The sequence below is a fragment of the Lithobates pipiens genome, unplaced genomic scaffold (assembly GCF_037356315.1).
Source record: "Lithobates pipiens isolate NorthernLeopardFrog02 unplaced genomic scaffold, aLitPip1_a1.2 Scaffold_27, whole genome shotgun sequence".
In the NCBI taxonomy this organism is placed as follows: Eukaryota; Metazoa; Chordata; class Amphibia; order Anura; family Ranidae; genus Lithobates; species Lithobates pipiens.
In genome coordinates, this window is record NW_027507788.1 from 7,782,358 (window position 1) to 7,801,808 (window position 19,451).

A 19,451-nucleotide genomic window follows, 5' to 3' on the forward strand; every position below is an offset into this window, starting at 1 on the left:
TATCTATCTATCTATCTATCTATCTATCTATCTATCTTTCGAATGGAGTTCTCACGTTCTATCTATCTATCTATCTATCTATCTATCTATCTATCTATCTATCTTTGGAATGGAGTTCTCACGTTCTATCTATCTATCTATCTATCTATCTATCTATCTATCTATCTATCTATCTTTCGAATGGAGTTCTCACGTTCTATCTATCTATCTATCTATCTATCTATCTATCTATCTATCTATCTTTCGAATGGAGTTCTCACGTTCTATCTATCTATCTATCTATCTTTCGAATGGAGTTCTCACGTTCTATCTATCTATCTATCTATCTATCTATCTATCTATCTTTCGAATGGAGTTCTCACGTTCTATCTATCTATCTATCTATCTATCTATCTATCTATCTATCTTTCGAATGGAGTTCTCACGTTCTATCTATCTATCTATCTATCTATCTATCTATCTATCTATCTATCTTTCGAATGGAGTTCTCACGTTCTATCTATCTATCTATCTTTCGAATGGAGTTCTCACGTTCTATCTATCTATCTATCTATCTATCTATCTATCTATCTATCTTTCGAATGGAGTTCTCACGTTCTATCTATCTATCTATCTATCTATCTATCTATCTATCTATCTTTGGAATGGAGTTCTCACGTTCTATCTATCTATCTATCTATCTATCTATCTATCTATCTTTCGAATGGAGTTCTCACGTTCTATCTATCTATCTATCTATCTATCTATCTATCTATCTTTGGAATGGAGTTCTCACGTTCTATCTATCTATCTATCTATCTATCTATCTATCTATCTTTGGAATGGAGTTCTCACGTTCTATCTATCTATCTATCTATCTATCTATCTATCTATCTATCTATCTTTCGAATGGAGTTCTCACGTTCTATCTATCTATCTATCTATCTATCTATCTATCTATCTATCTTTCGAATGGAGTTCTCACGTTCTATCTATCTATCTATCTATCTATCTATCTATCTATCTTTCGAATTGAGTTCTCACATTCTATCTATCTATCTATCTATCTATCTATCTATCTATCTATCTATCTATCTTTCGAATGGAGTTCTCACGTTCTATCTATCTATCTATCTATCTATCTATCTATCTTTCGAATGGAGTTCTCACGTTCTATCTATCTATCTATCTATCTATCTATCTATCTATCTATCTATCTTTCGAATGGAGTTCTCACGTTCTATCTATCTATCTATCTATCTATCTATCTATCTATCTATCTATCTATCTATCTATCTATCTATTACAATGGGTCAAAGGCAACCATTGTAGCTAGAGAGTAAAGTCTAGTACACAGTACAGTACAGTTTTTTTTTCTAACAACTCCACAGGGTTGGGAGTCGCTGTACTAACTATGCAAGGCTAGTCCAGCAATCCCCCCCCCCCCCCCCCCCCCGCTGAGCTGTTGTGTTCTGACAGGGGGACACCCCCTGCCAGAACACTCCGATCAGCACTCTCTGCCGTTGGCTGAAAGCTCTGATTGGGAGTCGGTCAGCTGCTGGTTTTCCATCCAGAAAAAATACAGTTTAAGGGGAAAACACTGCGCTACAATTTAGTATATATGAAAAAAGGCCTCAACAGCCAAAAACAGCAGCCAACACCAAAAAACAAACAAAGTTCAACAAACAAAATAATACAAATAGTGTAGCGCTTCACTAATGAATGTGGTCAGCATAAATTGTATGAATAAAGGCAAAAATAATATAAATATGAATGCCTAAAGAAAAGTCCAATATTGGCCGCACATTCCACTATGTAGCAGGCCCAAGGGTGGCCGAACCGTCACAGAGGGGGGAAATTGGACTGGGCGGATGTATTCATGCGAGTCTGCTTGACTGTAACATCAGAGAAGAATGGATAAAATACTTCTTACCGACTTAGTTGGACCCATACAGTCATATGACAGTTGAGTCTAGAAGGCTTTAGGTCACAGTTTGGGACCGAGGAGTACGAAGAGGGAGGTCTGTTGAGCTGATGGATGAGCTCAAAACGATTGTAGGCCCTGTGATGGATCCTTTCAAATGGAACGTCAAGGGTGTATGTAGTCAATCTCAGACGTAGCCCGTTGTACTGATGCTCCAATCTCGCCCAAATAGGGAGGGAGACGTTGTGGAGGTTCAAGCCAGAGAAACAGAAAAAAGGAAAAAAGAAAAAAGGCTCCACATGGTGCAGGTCAGACAGTATAAAAAAGGTTGATTTATTGAAGTCAAAAAATAATTAATGACTTAGTGATCACATAGACAGTCTAAAATAGAAATTAAAAGCAATGTAGGGTGCCAACAGCTAGCCCAACGCGTTTCGACATATGTGTCTTCTACAGGGGCATGTGAATGTAGAAGACATGCCCCTGTAGAAGACACATATGTCGAAACGCGTTGGGCGAGCTGTTGGCACCCTACATTGCTTTTAATTTCTATTTTAGACTGTCTATGTGATCACTAAGTCATTAATTATTTTTTGACTTCAATAAATCAACCTTTTTTATACTGTCTGACCTGCACCATGTGGAGCCTTTTTTCTTTTTTCCTTTTTTCTGTTTCTCTGGCTTGAACCTCCACAACGTCTCCCTCCCTATTTGGGCGAGATTGGAGCATCAGTACAACGGGCTACGTCTGAGATTGACTACATACACCCTTGACGTTCCATTTGAAAGGATCCATCACAGGGCCTACAATCGTTTTGAGCTCATCCATCAGCTCAACAGACCTCCCTCTTCGTACTCCTCGGTCCCAAACTGTGACCTAAAGCCTTCTAGACTCAACTGTCATATGACTGTATGGGTCCAACTAAGTCGGTAAGAAGTATTTTATCCATTCTTCTCTGATGTTACAGTCAAGCAGACTCGCATGAATACATCCGCCCAGTCCAATTTCCCCCCTCTGTGACGGTTCGGTCACCCTTGGGCCTGCTACATAGTGGAATGTGCGGCCAATATTGGACTTTTCTTTAGGCATTCATATTTATATTATTTTTGCCTTTATTCATACAATTTATGCTGACCACATTCATTAGTGAAGCGCTACACTATTTGTATTATTTGGTTTTCCATCCATCCTCATCTGACAGAAGCCACATACACATGGGCAGAATGTCAGACGGTATTTTTTGTACCAGAAAATGTCTCCCGACATTCTGCCCATGTGTACGGGGCTTAAGCCGGGTAAATAAAAAGGAAATGTTTCTTAAAGTGGTTCTAAAGGCTCAAGGTATTTTTTTTTTTTTTTACCTTAATGCCTTCTATGCATTAAGGTAAAAAACCTTCTGGGTGCAGTTATCCCCCAGCCACCCTTATACTTACCTGAGCCCCATCTCGATCCAGTGATGTGCATGGGAGCAGCGCTCTTCTGGGTCTCTCTCTCTCTTCATTGGTTCACACAGCAACAGGAGCCATTGGCTCCTGCTGCTGTCAATAACAACCAATGAGGAGAGAGTGGGGGCAGAGCTAAACCACGCTTTGTGTGTGAATGGACATACAGAACATGGCTCAGGAGCCAGCCTGCTCGAGTGCCTCCATAGCAAGAGGCTTACCATTGGGGGCACTCAGAAAGGGGGGGAGGAGCCAGGACTTCAGGTGGGGGACCAAAAATGAAAAGGATCGGGGCTTCTCTGTGCAAAACCATTACACAGAGCAGGTAAGTATACCATGTTTGTTATTTTTTGAATTATTATTATTTCCTTTAAAATCACTTTAACAGTGTTATATGTTAATGACAGGGTTTCTTGTTGATGTCAATCGGGAGATTCAATCCTAAAAAACAATTCAATGAGAACAAATGGAAAACAAATTATATTAGTAGAAAGCACCTACCTTTACTTTAGACCTAATGTCTCTCTCGATGGCTACCACGTAACCATACACGTATACCACCACCAGTCTTGTCACGGCCACTTTACCATTGCCATAACTCTCGTTCTCCACAACTATGGAAAAGTCCACAAGTCGTGGATCGTTAACCACCAACTTTGACAAGGTATATGTGCAGGTGCCTTGAAAGTCGAACCTTAGACCGTCGAAGGAGATATAATGTGGATCTCCCGAGGCGACACATCTGCCGCACTCCTTGGGTTGACATCCCCAAGCTCCGTTGACAAGTTTGCATTCTTCTTCGGGGCTGCATGCTTCTGACTGGCACTTAACAACGCCGTCTGCTCCGCATTGGCACTTTTGGGTGCACTGGCCTTGTGGGTAGAAGACCTCGTTTTTCTGGTAATACTTATCCTGGTAGACACAGCCGCAGTTCTGGATGGGCACACACTTGTGTCCACTCAGGATAAATCCGTTGTCACAATAACAGGCTTCCTTACAAGGGGATTCACAGCCGGTGGGTGGGGAGAGGCCATGACATGTGACGGGGCAGGCATTTCCGCAGAGCTCATAGTGAGTGTTTATGGGGCAAGACATGCCTAAGAGGAAATAAAAAAATAATAATAATAATGTTAACAGGTGTGTCAAAACGACAGCAGAATCATCCAGAAAAGCTTTTATGTTGTATTAGTATTAGGTGGCTCATCCAAAGTCACACTGCATAATGTGTTTCATGAAATGCTTTAGAGCCGGGTTCTCAAACTGGCGACCCTCCGGTTGCTGCGAAACTACAAGTCCCATGAGGCATTGCAAGGCTGACAGTTACAGCCAGGACTCCCACAGGCAGAGGCATGATGGGACTTGTAGTTTTGCAACAGCTGGGGGGGCCACCAGTTTGAGACCTCTGCATTAGAGGTCAAACCAATGCCGTGTACACATGACCGGACTTTCCGGCAGACTAGGTCCGACGGGATCAGTCCGTCGGACAATCCGATCATGTGTGGGCTAATGCGATAATTTTTCATCTTAAAAATCTGACGGACCTAGAAATAGAACATGTTTCAAATCTGTCCGACGGACTCAATACCTATCGGGAAAACCGTTCATCCGTATGCTGGTCCAACGGACCAAATACGACGCAAGAGCAGCTATTGGCTACTGGCTATTGAACTTCCTTTTTTAGTCCCGTCTTATGTCATCACGTTCAAAGCGAACGGACTTTCGAACGGACTAAGCCCTTGTACACACGGTCGGAGATTCCGTCGGAATGTTTTCTATCGGAGCGTTTTGTCAGATATTCCGACTGTGTGTGGTCTGCATCGGACTGTTTCCATCGGAATATCCGTTGGACCAACTTTTCCAACTTGCCGGAAATATTTTCCGACAAAATGCTCCGATCGGACATACTCCGATCATGTGTAGCCTACTCCGACGGACAAAGTGCCACGCATGCTCAGATCAAATTCCTAGACCAAAGCTGTTGGCTACTAGCCTGAACGTAATCCCGTTGTAACGAAATAACGTCATCACGTTATGTACAATCGGATTTTCCGACAACTTAGTCCGACCGTGTGTATGCAACATCACTTCCGGACCCCGTCCGGAATTAATCCGTCGGAATAACTCCAACGGATTTGGTCGTCGGAATCTCCGACCGTACAAGGGCTTAGTCCGTTTGTGTGTGGCCAAGTCCAGCTTTTTGCTGGATTCTGCCTTTACTCCTGCATTATCCTTGTTCATCTGATTGCTCTGACCTCGTCCTGTTTGCTGGACTTGTCTTTGCCTGCTGATTCTGTACTGCATTGCCCGGCTGTTACTGACCCTGGCCTGCTTCCTAGACTTGCTTTGTCTGCTGACTTGGTCCCTTGTTACCCAGCTGCCGCTTTTCACTGCCTGCATACTGGCTCTGCTACCATCTCTTGCTCTGGTGCTTCAGTATCCTGTTCCTAAGACTGCGACCCTCAGCTTCATCCACCTAAGTGTGGACCTCACCAGCCAGCTACTCTGGCAATCGTGCCACTCTGTGCCCACACTCTCTGTCTCCAACTTCATAAGTGTTGGGCAAAAGGTGCAAGAGAGGCATTAGCAACATTCCAGTTGTCACCAGGTATGTGATACCGTTGCACTTCTTGTTTGCCAGATTATTGTGCTCTCTCTCCAGCCAATATCTTGCTCTTGTCTCTCCCTGCTGCCATCTGCATTTCTGCTACCACTCGTTATTGAGCCTTGGCTTGTTACTGACCTTTGGCTTGTTTACTGATTAATCTTTTGCTTGATCCTAACCTTCAACCACTTGTTGCTGACCTTTGGCTTGTTCACTGACTTCGCTTCTACTTGATTGTTACCTGCTTTATCTGTACTGGACCCAGGCTTGCTCATTTCCTGGTGGGGCAATCCTATGGACCACGATCTGGTACTAATCGTGGTCAGAAGAAAAAACATCTCCACCATCAGGAGCTCTGGTAAATACCAGTTAGTGCTTAAACCCCGCACCTCGGGTGGGTTTCGTCATCCACCAGGGTGACCTGCTTGAATACTTATCCTGCTGTTTGGTGGAATCCAAGCCTGACCCCTGAACGTGAAAGATTATATCATCAGCTCCATCTTGTGGCCAAAATGCGAAATACTTTTCTGGTGTTGCTCAATGATAAAAAAATGCTGCATATTGGCCATTAGAAGAAGCATATGATACAGGAATTAATGTATTAAAAAGGATAGGGTAAGAACTCATTGAGTTTGTATAAATGTTCCTGACATTTGTGCAAGAAAGCCTATATTTCATCTTATACATGGACTTTCAATGCATTTGGTTAAAGTGGCATTATTTTCCTGTCATTTCTTGATTTTCACCAAAATTTGGAAATTTGGAAACTCTCATTTTATCCCAACCATGTTCGTGGCTAATGATTTCTCATATTACTTACTGCAGAAATTTGGTTTCCTCCATTCCTGAAGTGTCACACCGGCAGATTGGCATGCAGCCACATAGAGGCCAATGGCTTTGCAGAATGAAGATGGGTGTCCCTTGTATTGGCAAGCATCATAAATACAGTCATCGAAATAAGGTTTTGGGTCAACGACTGAGAGACACCGACTAAAAGGCCCATTGGCCTTTGTGATAAGTCCACAGTAGTTTTCACCCTTGTAGACTTGTTTTTGAGCTTCAGTGCACAGAGGGCAGCTTCCGGTACACTCAGGAGTACAGCCAGCAACGTCTCCGACTTTCCAGCTGTTACCGAAAGCAACTGCATTTGCTGCTGGTTTTCCATCCTTCATGTTAAAGTCATCGTTGGAGTTCTTGTTGTTGTTTCCACACAAGCCTTGAACAGCGTTGGTATAAGTACTGGGTATGGTGACGTCCACATAGCTCTGCCAGTCATATTTAACAGTGACATCAAAATCAGTTTTTATAATGCCCTGTCCACCGCTGATATATGCCACCACTTTGTTGGTTTGAAAGTAGAATGGCAGAGAGGTGACAACACCATCAACCTAAAAAAACAAAACAGGAAAATGTTGTTAATCTTTGTATGGATCTATCTATCTATCTATCTATCTATCTATCTATCTATCTATCTATCTATCTATCTATCTATCTATCTATCTATCTATCTATCTATCCATCTACCAACTGTTCACCAAGAAACTTTGACACGTACCAAAATTCGACGTGGATAGTCCATGCTCAGTGTGAAGACCGTGTCGTAAACTTCCAAGGTCACAACTTTGGTATAGGACACGGCTTTGTTTCCACCACGATTGTTGTTCTGGACTTTAACATTAAAACGGGTCAGTGAACTGTCACTGGAGCTCACACCAACCAGTTGGTATATGCAGGTACCCATAAAGTCAAATCTCTTGCCATCAAAGGTTGTGTAGTGCGGGTCTCCAGAACCTGTGCAAGTGGAAAAGCTTAAGGGTTGGCAACCACGTACTCCATTAGTGACCATGCACCGCTCGCTTGGCTTACAGCTGCTCTCCTTACAAACCACCATGCCAAGGTTTGGGTCACACTTGCAGAGCGAACGGCAGTTTTCGTCAGCCCAGAACTCTTGATTGGCCTGGTAGTAGGTACCCTTGTAGGTACATCCACAGCTCGAAATAGGAACACACTTATCAACGCTAAGAACAAAGCCATCATTACACTGACAGGTCTCCACACAATCCTCAGTGCACCGTGATGGAGCTGTACGATCGGTGCAGGTGGCTGGACAGGCATTACCGCAGAACTCATAATGGCTGTTTGCAGGGCATGGCAAAACTGAAATATACATATAAAAAGAGTATATATAGATTAGCTAAAGTAACATGAATATAATGTATCTATATAATTTTTTTTTTTATTTAAAATTTTATATATATACAAAAAAAAGTATGCAGTTTAATGTCTCAATGTACTCGGTATAATATATATATATATATATATATATAAATCATACAATTTTACATTACTTGACGTGCCTAAAAAAGCTCATAATAATAATAATAATAATAATAATAATGATATTATTATTTTTTTATTATTATTTGATTATAATATTATCAATCATAATAATTTTAATAATAATGATAATATTAAAATTATTTTTTTATTTTATATACTATTATTTTTTATAGTATTTCTAAAACAGTGAAGTGGAAGCCACCGTAGTTCATTTCCAGTGAAGCAACCTTTTAAGAGCTTTGAAATTGGAGGCAGATTTAATCCCTCTGTCTTTTGGAGCCTCTGACTTTTTTTAAATTTAAATGCAGATTGTTTTGTAAATTGTTCATCTATTTTACTAACAGTATTTGAATTAAATCAACCCTTGGGGGAATGTGGGCTGCGGGGGAGGAGGGGGTTTAATGGAGGGGGTGTTGGGGTTACACCCAACCTGGCCTATTCATGTAAGATTAGGCAAATGGAGTTTCGGATGAAGGGTCAGCTTGGTATTGCTATCCTAAAGTATTGATGTTGATGTAAGTAATCTGGTTGCCAGGCAGGTGGCTTCTACACTTCAGAGGATCTCCACAGTCACCTTGGCTTGCGGTGGAATGTAACAAAAAACAAAAATTGAATTTCCGCACCACTGCTTAAAAAATAACTTTAATTTGGTGGAACAATCCAAAGAGTAGCCAACATGTTTTGGGAGTGTTTTTGGACCCCCAAAATGCATTGGATATTATTTGTATTGTCCTCCTGACTTTAATTTTAATACAATCATATCTGGACCTTTTTTGCAGTGGTGTGATTCTAGTTCAATTTACATTTTTGTTGCTTCTTTAGAGTATCATACACTGGATGACAGTAGGTTCTTGAATGAGTAAGGAGGGGTGCCTGGTACAAGTAAGTTTTCAGTTGGCTGCCTATAGTGCCATCGGGAGACGCTAGTCTTCATCAAGCCTCAGCACAGGCCCTTTAGTGCATTCCTTTGTGATTTTATTAACACTGTTTGCTCAAGCCCTGAAGAAAGGTGAAGACCCCCCCCCCCCCCCAAAAAAAAAGTATTGGATATATCTAATGATCTTAAAGTGGTTCTAAAATCCCAAGGTTTTTTACCTTAATGCATTCTATGCATTAAGGTAAAAAACCTTCTGGATGCAGCTTCCCTCTCAGGCCCCTCCTAATACTTATTTGAGCCCATTCTCGATCCAGTGATGTGCATGAGAGCAGTGGCTCTTCCGAGTATTTCTCTCCTCATTGGCTCACATAGCAGCTGGAGCCATTAGATATGTCCAGGAGTCCAATTCCTCCCTTCAGTTTGGGTACTACTAACTTATCCCAACCTATTCAAGGGTGTTTGGATGCCCATTTGAAGTTTAAGCATATTTGCTTGTAAGCAGAGAAAAAGGATGGTGGAAGTTTGATCAGTACAGTCTGCAAAAGATATAGTATTCTGGGTAGGATGTTCATTTTTACAATTACTGCTCTTCCGAACCAGGAGAAGGTGCCCTGCTCCCATTTGTGGAGATCTTGCTTGATGATTTTAATGATAGGGAGGAGTATATATAACTGCGTAGGCAGTTAATTTGTATTGTTTAATTTATAGTTCATTAGGCAGCAGATTCTATCCCTGGGGGGGATCTGTTTCTCTCCCTTGAGGCTGGAGTGCACGATCATCTCCATATCCACAGCCGCCTGTGCAGGCCTTTCCAGCAGATCGTTGAAAAGGCCAGTCACTGTAGCAGTGAGTTGCTCCGTGTGCATGGACTCCGGAAGGCAGAGGATTCTCAAATTGCAGCGCCTGCCTCTGTTATCTAGATCCTCCATATGGTGTTGGAAGTCTCTCAGATGTAGGGTATGGGAATCTACCTTTTGGCTCACTCGGCCGAGGACCGTGTCATGTTGTGCCTCCATTTTCTCCACCTCATGGACCCTGTCAGCAATGGCGTATATGTTCAGGTGCAAGTCGGATATGGCTGCCAACGATGGGGGTTATTTACAAAAGGCAAATCCACTTGAAAGTGCACTGAAAGGACACTTGGAAGTGCAGTTGCTCTTTATCTAAGGGGTAGATCTGAAATGAGTGGAAGCTCTGCTAATTTTATCATCCAATCATGTGCAAGCTAAAATGCTGTTTTTCATTTTCCTTGCATGTCCCCCTCAGATCTACAGTGGATTTTTATTTAGTAAATAACCCCCAATGTGTCCTTAATATCGGCTGCAATGGTGAGAAAGTCCTGGAGGCTGGGATGCTGTGGTGGGTGATGGCTGTTCTCCCCCCTCACCGTGAGAGCTGTATTCCAGTCAGGGGTGGGGTTGAAGCTTGAGACTGACTGTGGCGGGAAGCCGCCTTATTGCTTCTCCCACTTGTTGTTCGCCAGTAGAGTTGGAGCATGTAGCGGAGGAGTTTCTGGGATGCTGTGCCCATTCTTGTGTAGTGATCTGCTGCGAAGTGCGCCTACTGTATGGCTCTAAAGACCCATGACGGCGAGAGCGCTGGTCTCAAGCGCCCATCTTCCAGTGAGGTCAAACCATGCCCCCCCACCCTTCTTTTTTTTATTCTTTCATTTAGAATCACTTTACCCATCAAATGCCTCAAAAAAGTCCTCAAAGTGAGATGAACTTTTGTACCAGGCTCTCCTCTGTACACTTTCATGAACCTTCTGTCTGTTGAGCACTTGTTACTATAAGAGGAAGCAGCCTAGAACCAAAAAAGGGTCAACCGATACAATGTTTCAGTCATGAATTTTCTTTATGGTAAATCCATCTGAACCAATTTTTACTTCGATACATCCAGTGCTATCACACACAAACACACACATTTTAAGCAGACCCTGGAGGAGACTCTGGGTATTACATCATGAAACAAATTGTTATCCACAATCAAAACAATTTTTGAGAGTATGGCTTAATACTCACCACAACCAGATGGTGTCCTCCAGTCGTATATTTTAGCTCCTTCTTTCCTGCAGGTGCTAGCATAGGCATTGAGGGCCTGGCACAGGAACTGGTTTGCTCCGTTGTTAATGCAGACATCATACAAGCAGCTATCAAAGAAGTTGTCCGGGTTAACTTTAGCGTGACACTCTCTGAAAGGTCCAGTTGCAGCCTTGCTGATGAGACCACATTTATTTTCACCTCCGTACAGGCCCTTTTTGGCATCGTCACAAGTGGGACAATTAAGACCGGGGCAATAGTCAAAGCAGAATGGATCCCGGTCATTGACTTTCCAACTCTTGGCCCAGTCGATGACTTTGGTCACTACTTTGTTATCAGACGTGATGAGCTCATCATTGATCTTTCCGTTAAAGTTACCACACAGACCAAGTGTAAGGCCGTAATAGCTGCTGGTGAGCGTGACCACAACATGCCAGTTATATTCATAAGTCACCTGCAGGCCAAAATCTGTTTTAAAAACGACATTGAGGCCACTGATGCTTATTGAGATCTTTCCATCTAACAAATTAACGGGAAGGTTGGTGATGACATCATTCACCTGTTTAGTGAAAGAGCATACAAAAGGATTAAAGGTTGGCTTTTAAACAACAACACAATACAATTTAATATGAAAAGTAATAAGTAGCAGAGGTAGCAGTTTTCGAAAATGGAGAAACTAGATTCATTAGTTGAGAAATGTATAAATTGTTTATGAAACAAACTCTGAATTTTGGTGCTTTTTTTTATAACGTAAAACATTTTCAAAACCATTTAAAACTGTAGTCTTTAAGAGGGCCAGAGCAATGGCTTTTTATCTAGATTTTTATGTTGTTTTTATATTATGTTGGTATTAGCCCTTGTACACACGGCCGGAGACTCCGACGGAATGTGTCCTATGGGACCGTTTTGTCGGATATTCCGACTGTGTGTGGTCTCCATCGGACTGTTTCCATCGGAATATCCGACGGACCAACTTTTCCAACTTGCCGGTAAAATTTTCCGACAAAATGCTCCGATCGGACATACTCCGATCATGTGTAGCCTACTCCGACGGACAAAGTGCCACGCATGCTCAGATCAAATTCCTAGACCAAAGCTATTGGCTACTAGCCTGAACGTAGTCCCGTCGTAATGAAATAACATCATCACGTTATGTACAATCGGATTTTCCGACAACTTTGTCCGACCGTGTGTATGCAACATCACTTCCGGACCTCTTCCGGAATTAATCCGTCGGAATTACTCCGACGGATTTGGTTGTCCGAATCTCCGACCGTGTGTACAAGGGCTTAGGTTAAGGTGGTGCCAAGCAAGCTACTTAAGGTTGAGACCTCCAAGATTTCAGTGCTGGGAGATCAGCAGCCGACTTGCAATTCTGTATCTGTTCCTAACGTCTATTTATGACCTTACTTGTTCCTCCAATATTCTGTGGTTCCCCTCTATCTGCTTACTTGTTCATGTGTTGACCCCAATCTGTTGCTCAACTATAATTTCTGCCAGCCACAGTAGTGCATCTTTGCCCATGATTCCTTTACCTGGCCTGTCTCTGATTCCATAACTGCCTATAATATTGGTAATGCTTTACCTAGATTTTGCTGACCACAGCTTGTTCTTGTTCCATTCTTGTTGGCGGTTCACATTTTCTGTGACCTCCAGCTATATGACTTCTCATATGACTGACTGACTCTCTCTGTTGCAATGTGGCACTTGGAGCTGGTCATCTCAGGCTCCCCCATCAAGGTAGGTGAAAGATATGCTCTCCTTATGCATATGAATGGAGGGAGCCATTTGAATGAGTGGTAAATCATAAACAAGCCCAGTTTAGTGCCATAAGATACTACTGGTATATACAATACAACACTGTGTTAAATGTTCCACAAACAAAATAGATGTTTAAAAAATATTATAACTACTTACCCTAACTTTACCAAATTCTCCCTTCATAAGGGTGATCTTGTTGTTGTACACATAGATATTGACGGTTCTAACATATGACACAGCCTGGCTACCTCTGTTGTCGTTCTTCTCCTCAATAGTAAAAGGCACCAAGCCAGCATCTTTACCATCATATTTAGATAGAATATATGTGCAGGTTCCCTGGAAGTCGTAGTTGTAGCCATCAAAAGTGTGGTAATGGGGGTCTCCCCAAGCCCAGCAGGTTCCTGTGAAATCTGGGACACAGACTGCATTTCCATTTTGGATCTTGCATGTTTCCTTGACTCTACATGTGACCGACTTGCATGGATCTGAAAAAGAAAATAATGAAATGCTGAAGGGGAAATTGCATGTTTTATATTACCTTATTAAAGTTGTCTAGTTGGCTTGGAAATAATTATGAGAAAGCCTCTAATATCCTGGTTACCGTAACTGACTCATACCAAAGGAATGCCACTACAAGCTGACCAGATCCTTCATCTCTTGGTACCTAGAGTATGAAAATATGCGGCCTCTCGCGGGTGGGCATTGATGCAGAGAGGCTGCATATATGGGTGCCAAAATGTAAACAAACCCGTGCTTAAAACACGCGCCCTGCTTGTTCCCGGCACAGTTATCGGCGCCTAATGGAAAGCTTCTGATCACTACAGGAGCTTTCCGATCATGTGACCGCTGTGACAGCCAATCACAGCGTTCACATGATCATAAACCTCACCTAACTCCTGGCATCAGATACCTCTTAAAGGGCCGGGAGTTGCTGGCGTTGAGGGGTTAATAGCAGTGATGGCTCATAATGCAGGGCTCAGGGGCAACGCCCCCTAATCCATGTATTGATTCCAAAGGTTTTTTTTTTTCAGAAGCATGTGATTGGAGCCAGAAGCTCTAATAGGCTTCAAAAAAAGAATTGGCTTGATGTGCAGAGCACTTCGCCTTGAGCCCACCCAATTGTGTGACAATAGCAAATTAATATTTACTATTGCCTTCCTGATTCCCGGCCAATTAAGGAAGCGGGTCTTGAGACCCATCACCCGATTGGCAGAGAGGAGAAGCAATCCTATTGGCCACTGAGGAGGAGGGAGAAGACACAGTGGAAGCCGTCGTGAAGCACCAGGAGGAGGAGATGCCTCCGGCTGCCTGGAGAAAGCACTGCCTGTGACACAGATAGGGTAAGTGCGGGGCTGGTGACTGACCAGGGGGCATGGGGGTGGGTGTGCCTGTGACCCGACCAACCGGGAGGGGTTGGTGGCAGTGGGTGGATTGTTTGCTGCCCCCCCCCCCAAAATAATATACCACCAGCCGCTACTGGTTAAAAGGTAATTTTGCTAGCAAGGGGAGTTGGGCAGGGGCTTGGCTATTACTTACACACAAGTCTATATACTACAGTTATAACCTGGAACATTTAAGCCCCATACACACTATCAGATTTTCTGCTGAATTTTTCCTTCAGATTTACCAAAACCATATAATATTAGGTCCAACCTTAGGAGTTTCAATGTGTATGCAATCAGGCAGGCCCTTCTACTACATGGTTTTGGTAAATCTGAAGGGAAAACTCAGCAGAAAATCTGATAGTGTGTATGAGGCTTAAGCCTCACATCAGAGCTGCCATTAGGCATGCGTGTGAATATGGTCTTCGGCCACGCCATCATGGGGGGACTCTGTGGCAAAACAGCATCTTTAGTTAAGTATTCTTGCTATATTTTTTAATATTATTATCTGCATTTGTCCTTACTTTTATTAAATGTTATACTTATTTGTGTGATCTCTCTCTCTTTTCACATATCGAATACAGCCCTCAAAAGAATGTAGACTATCGCGTATCCATGATAAAACAAATGCAAAAATTGAATGTTTCAATCATTTGCTGCATGGTATAAAAACAGACATGCAGTATACCGAATAAACATATACATTGGATTCTATCCCAAAAGTTCAAATTCTAAAGGGATTGTCCAGATTTTGGGGTGGTTCCAAATAGGACTGGTCAAAACAAGGCATCATCTTTCCAAGTGCAAAAAAAAAAAAAAAATTGGAATCGTAATTTAAACATTACCTTTGTTAATACATTTGACGGTTCCACCTTGAATCTTACATTCCTCATCCGCTGCACAACCAGTGTCTTCACATATAAGCCCACCTGCTGGGCTACATGTGCAAGCTTGTTTGCAGTCATCGGATAAGACTTTCTCATTGGGCTGTGGCGGTAAAAAGGTTTTAACATAAAAAATATTTAATTGTAATAATACCAGTAAAAAAAAAAAAAAAAAACAGAATAATGGATCCAATGTAGCAATGTAGGCAATATGATGAAAATCCATTGCAAATTGGCAATAAAGAGAAATAAAAAAATATAAAATAAATAAAATAATAAATAAATATATATATATATATATATATATATATATATATATATATATATATATATATATACATTTTTTTATATATAACTGTACCATATCTATTTTATATATATATATATATATATATATATATATATATATATATATATAAAATACAAAATAAATAATATAAAAATATATATATATAAATAAATATATATACAATTTTTATATATAACTGTACCATATCTAAGGTGGAGTTCTTTTGAAAATCAACTACATTAAGTAACTTAAGTAAAACCAAATCTCTTGTTTCAAACTATTAATTTTTTTACCATTTTTTTACATGTATTTATTTGCTAACGAAGGCCCGTATATTATGATTTAAAATAAAAGATCAGGGAAGGGTGAGAGCCACTGTTGGGATTTTTCATTGTCTGTGTCCCCATTTGGAAGATTCCCCTCACTTTCTGTTCTATCAACAGCCAATGGGACAAGAAATAAGCATAATTTTCTCCAATGGGCACACAGACAGCCATGAAAACCTGACCCTTTCTAACTATTTGCTACTCCATTGAAAAAAAAAAAATTTTTTTTTTTTTTTAGAATGACCATACACACTTAATCCCTATGATGCTTGGACAATCTCATAAATGCCCTACCTGATAATATTTTCCATCCTCAAAACAGCCACAGTTGTCCATTGACACACAATTCTTCCCATCAAAGAAGAAGCCATCATTGCACTCGCAGCCTTCTGAGCAAGTTTCGGGACACTTGGCAGGGTCGGTAACACCAGCGCAAGTTGTGGAGCACACATCAGCGCAAACTTTGTATTTGCTGTTGGCTGGGCAGGTCAATGCTAATACAAGAAATCAAGATAATGGGCATTATTATTTTTAACTCATTGGAAAATATGTATGAAATAAAAACAAAAAACAAAACAAAAACATAACTCACGGCAGAATGCGTCAGTTCTCCAAGGCTGAATGGTGACTCCAGCTGCTTGGCATGCAGCAACGTAGCTGTGAATGCTCTGACAAAGAATGTCCCCATCGCCTACAGAAGCACACAGGTCAAAGATACAGTTGTTGAAGTATGTGTCGGGATTGATAGTACCATAGCAGGCACTCAGAGGACCTCCGGGCTTCTTCAGGAACCCACAGTAGTTTTCAGTCTGGAAGATTGCTTTCTTATTATCGTCACATGATGGGCATGGGTTGCCACCACCACCGCAGCCGTTGTCACAAGTGACCCCGGGGATCTGGACCTTCCAGGAGGCTCCGAATGCAGTCGCATCCGTTGTCACTGACTTATCCGGGAGCTGGAAGTCATCTTGTCTGTCACTATTGTAGTTACCGCACAAACCACCCAACTGATTCTTGTAGTTTCCTGGGGCGGTGACTATCACATGGTAGACCAGGTCATAATTGACCTGAACCCCAAAGTCGGTGTCAATGATCACTCTTATACCGTGTTGGTAGACGCGGATTTTGCCACCTTCCAAATTTACTGGAATGTTATTATAAACTCCATTGATCTATAAGATGAAATGATGTACACATTAAAATCCAATTTAAGTTGTAGACATACTTTTAAAAAAAAAGATATATTTCACTTTCAATTATATGTATATATGCTAAATGTTAGAAACAACCTACATAATCTTTTTATAATTGCCTTAAAGTGAACCAGTAACCGATCTATAAGCATTCAAATACTTAAATAATATTTGCAAGCCCTCACTGACCTCTGTGGCTACAGAAACTGTGGGGAAATGTATCCTTGAGGTTCACAACAGATGCCCTGAAGTGCCAGGAGTCTCTCAGGATCTCAACTCCCCATCCTAGCAGAGACTGCTCCTCCTCTCATGCCCCGTACACACGATCTGGCTTTCCGCCAAGAAAACCATGGATTTTTGTTCGAAGGATGTTGGCTCAAACTTGTCTTGCATACACACGGTCACACAAATGTTAGCCAACAATTACGAACGCGGGAACGCGTTGCCGTACAAGACGTACGACGAGCCGAGAAAAAGGAAGTTCAATAGCCAGTGTGGCTCCTTCTGCTTGATTCCGAGCATGCGTAGAACTTTTGTGCGTTGGACTTGTGTACACACGATCGGAAGTTCCGACCACAAAGTTTTGTTGGTGGAAAATTTGAGAAACCGCGAGCCAAGATTTGTTGGCGAAAAGTCTGACAACAAATGTTGGATGGAGCATACACATGGTCGGACTTTCAGCCAACAAGCTCACATCCAACATTTGTTTTCGGAAAATCTGATCGTGTGTACGGGGCATTACTAGTGACTATGGTCACCCTGCTACCCCCATCCCTCACCAGTAACTCAGCAGCTCAGTTCACCTTGCATCCCCCTCCCAGCAATAACTCAGCAGCTTAGTTTACTTTGCACCCCCCTCCCAGCAATAACTCAGCAGCTTAGTTCACCTTGCACCCCCTCCCAGCAATAACTCAGCAGCTTAGTTCACCTTGCACCCCCCCCCAGGAATAACTCATCAGCTTAGTTCACCTTGCACCCCCCTCCCAGCAATAACTCAGCAGCTTAGTTCACCTTGCACCCCCCCCCAGGAATAACTCATCAGCTTAGTTCACCTTGCACCCCCCTCCCAGCAATAACTCAGCAGCTTAGTTCACCTTGCACCCCCCTCCCAGCAATAACTCAGCAGCTTAGTTCACCTTGCACCCCCCTCCCAGCAATATCTCAGCAGCTTAGTTCACCTTGTACCCCCCCCCAGGAATAACTCATCAGCTTAGTTCACCTTGCACCCCCCCCCCCAGGAATAACTCAGCAGCTTAGTTCACCTTGCACCCCCCTCCCAGCAATAACTCAGCAGCTTAGTTCACCTTGCACCCCCTCCCAGCAATAACTCAGCAGCTTAGTTCCCCTTGCACCCCCCCCCCCCCCCCCAGCAATTACTCAGCAGCTTAGCCCTCATACCAGTAGTGAGTCAGCAATTCATCTTCCCCCTAAATGCGAACATTTTTTAAAGTTGCAGAGTCAACTCAAGTCATTACAATATGAAAAGAAGCTAAGACTTTAAAACAAAATTCACTTATAGAACTGTATGTTAATAAACATACTGTAACTCTTTACACAGTTATTGCATGGATGATTATTATTACTCCCACTTACCAGAATTCGCCCTCGAACTTCATACTGAAGGATGAGATTATAGCCATAGACTTCAAAGGACACAAGTTTAGTAACGGCCACGCGCCCGTTGCCCCATTTTTCATTTTTCACACTGATGGCAAAAGGTTCTAGGTTGGCATTGTTTGTCACGGTCTTGGACAAGGTGTAGGTACAAGTGCCTTGGAAGTCAAATGCCCGGCCATCGAATGACATGTAGTGGGGGTCACCAGCTGCAGAGCACTGTGCCGAGCCTACCGGCTGGCATTTCTGGACTCCATCGATCACTTTGCACTCTTCGTTGGGCCCGCAAGTGAAAGCTTTGCACTCTACAGCTCCGCTCTCTGTACATACGCACTTCTGGTTGCAGAGGCCGCTGGGGTAAAACACTTCTCCCATCTTGTAGTATTTATCGTTGTACCTGCAACCACACTTGGAAATGGGAACGCAGTCTCCTCCGCTAAGGATAAAGCCATCGTCACACTGACATCCTTCAGAACATACGGGGTTGCATCCCAATGGAGGGGAGAGAGAGAGACAAGTTGGAGAGCACCCTGATGCACAAACTTCATAGTGGCTGTTCTTTGGACAAGTTGGACCTAGGATGAACAAAGCGACAAAAATGGTTAGGCATACTGTAGGTATATGCAGTATTAGCCAGAAGCTTGTGGACACCTGACCATCAAATCTGCATGAGTTTGTTGGACATCCCATTCAAAAGGCCCTTTCGCGGTTATGGCCTTCACTCTTTTGGGAAGGTTTTCGAGTTTGTCTGGTGGATTTTGTCCCCTTTTATCCAAAAGAGCATCAGCAAGGCTGGTA

General features: G+C 42.4%; 1 protein-coding gene across 1 annotated transcript in view; it reads right to left on the reverse strand.

The window, feature by feature from the left end:
* Positions 1-19,451, reverse strand: part of LOC143933348 (IgGFc-binding protein-like) — a 93,988-nt gene that overhangs the window by 49,375 nt on the left and 25,162 nt on the right. Inside the window, exons 7-15 of the mRNA XM_077456213.1 lie at positions 18,633-19,228; positions 16,439-17,018; positions 16,141-16,340; positions 15,193-15,334; positions 13,122-13,450; positions 11,187-11,763; positions 7,504-8,105; positions 6,769-7,336; positions 3,848-4,443 (exon numbers count right to left, since the gene is read on the reverse strand). Of these exons, the coding sequence (XP_077312339.1) occupies positions 3,848-4,443; positions 6,769-7,336; positions 7,504-8,105; positions 11,187-11,763; positions 13,122-13,450; positions 15,193-15,334; positions 16,141-16,340; positions 16,439-17,018; positions 18,633-19,228 (4,190 nt within the window). The remainder of the gene's footprint in view (positions 1-3,847; positions 4,444-6,768; positions 7,337-7,503; positions 8,106-11,186; positions 11,764-13,121; positions 13,451-15,192; positions 15,335-16,140; positions 16,341-16,438; positions 17,019-18,632; positions 19,229-19,451) is intronic.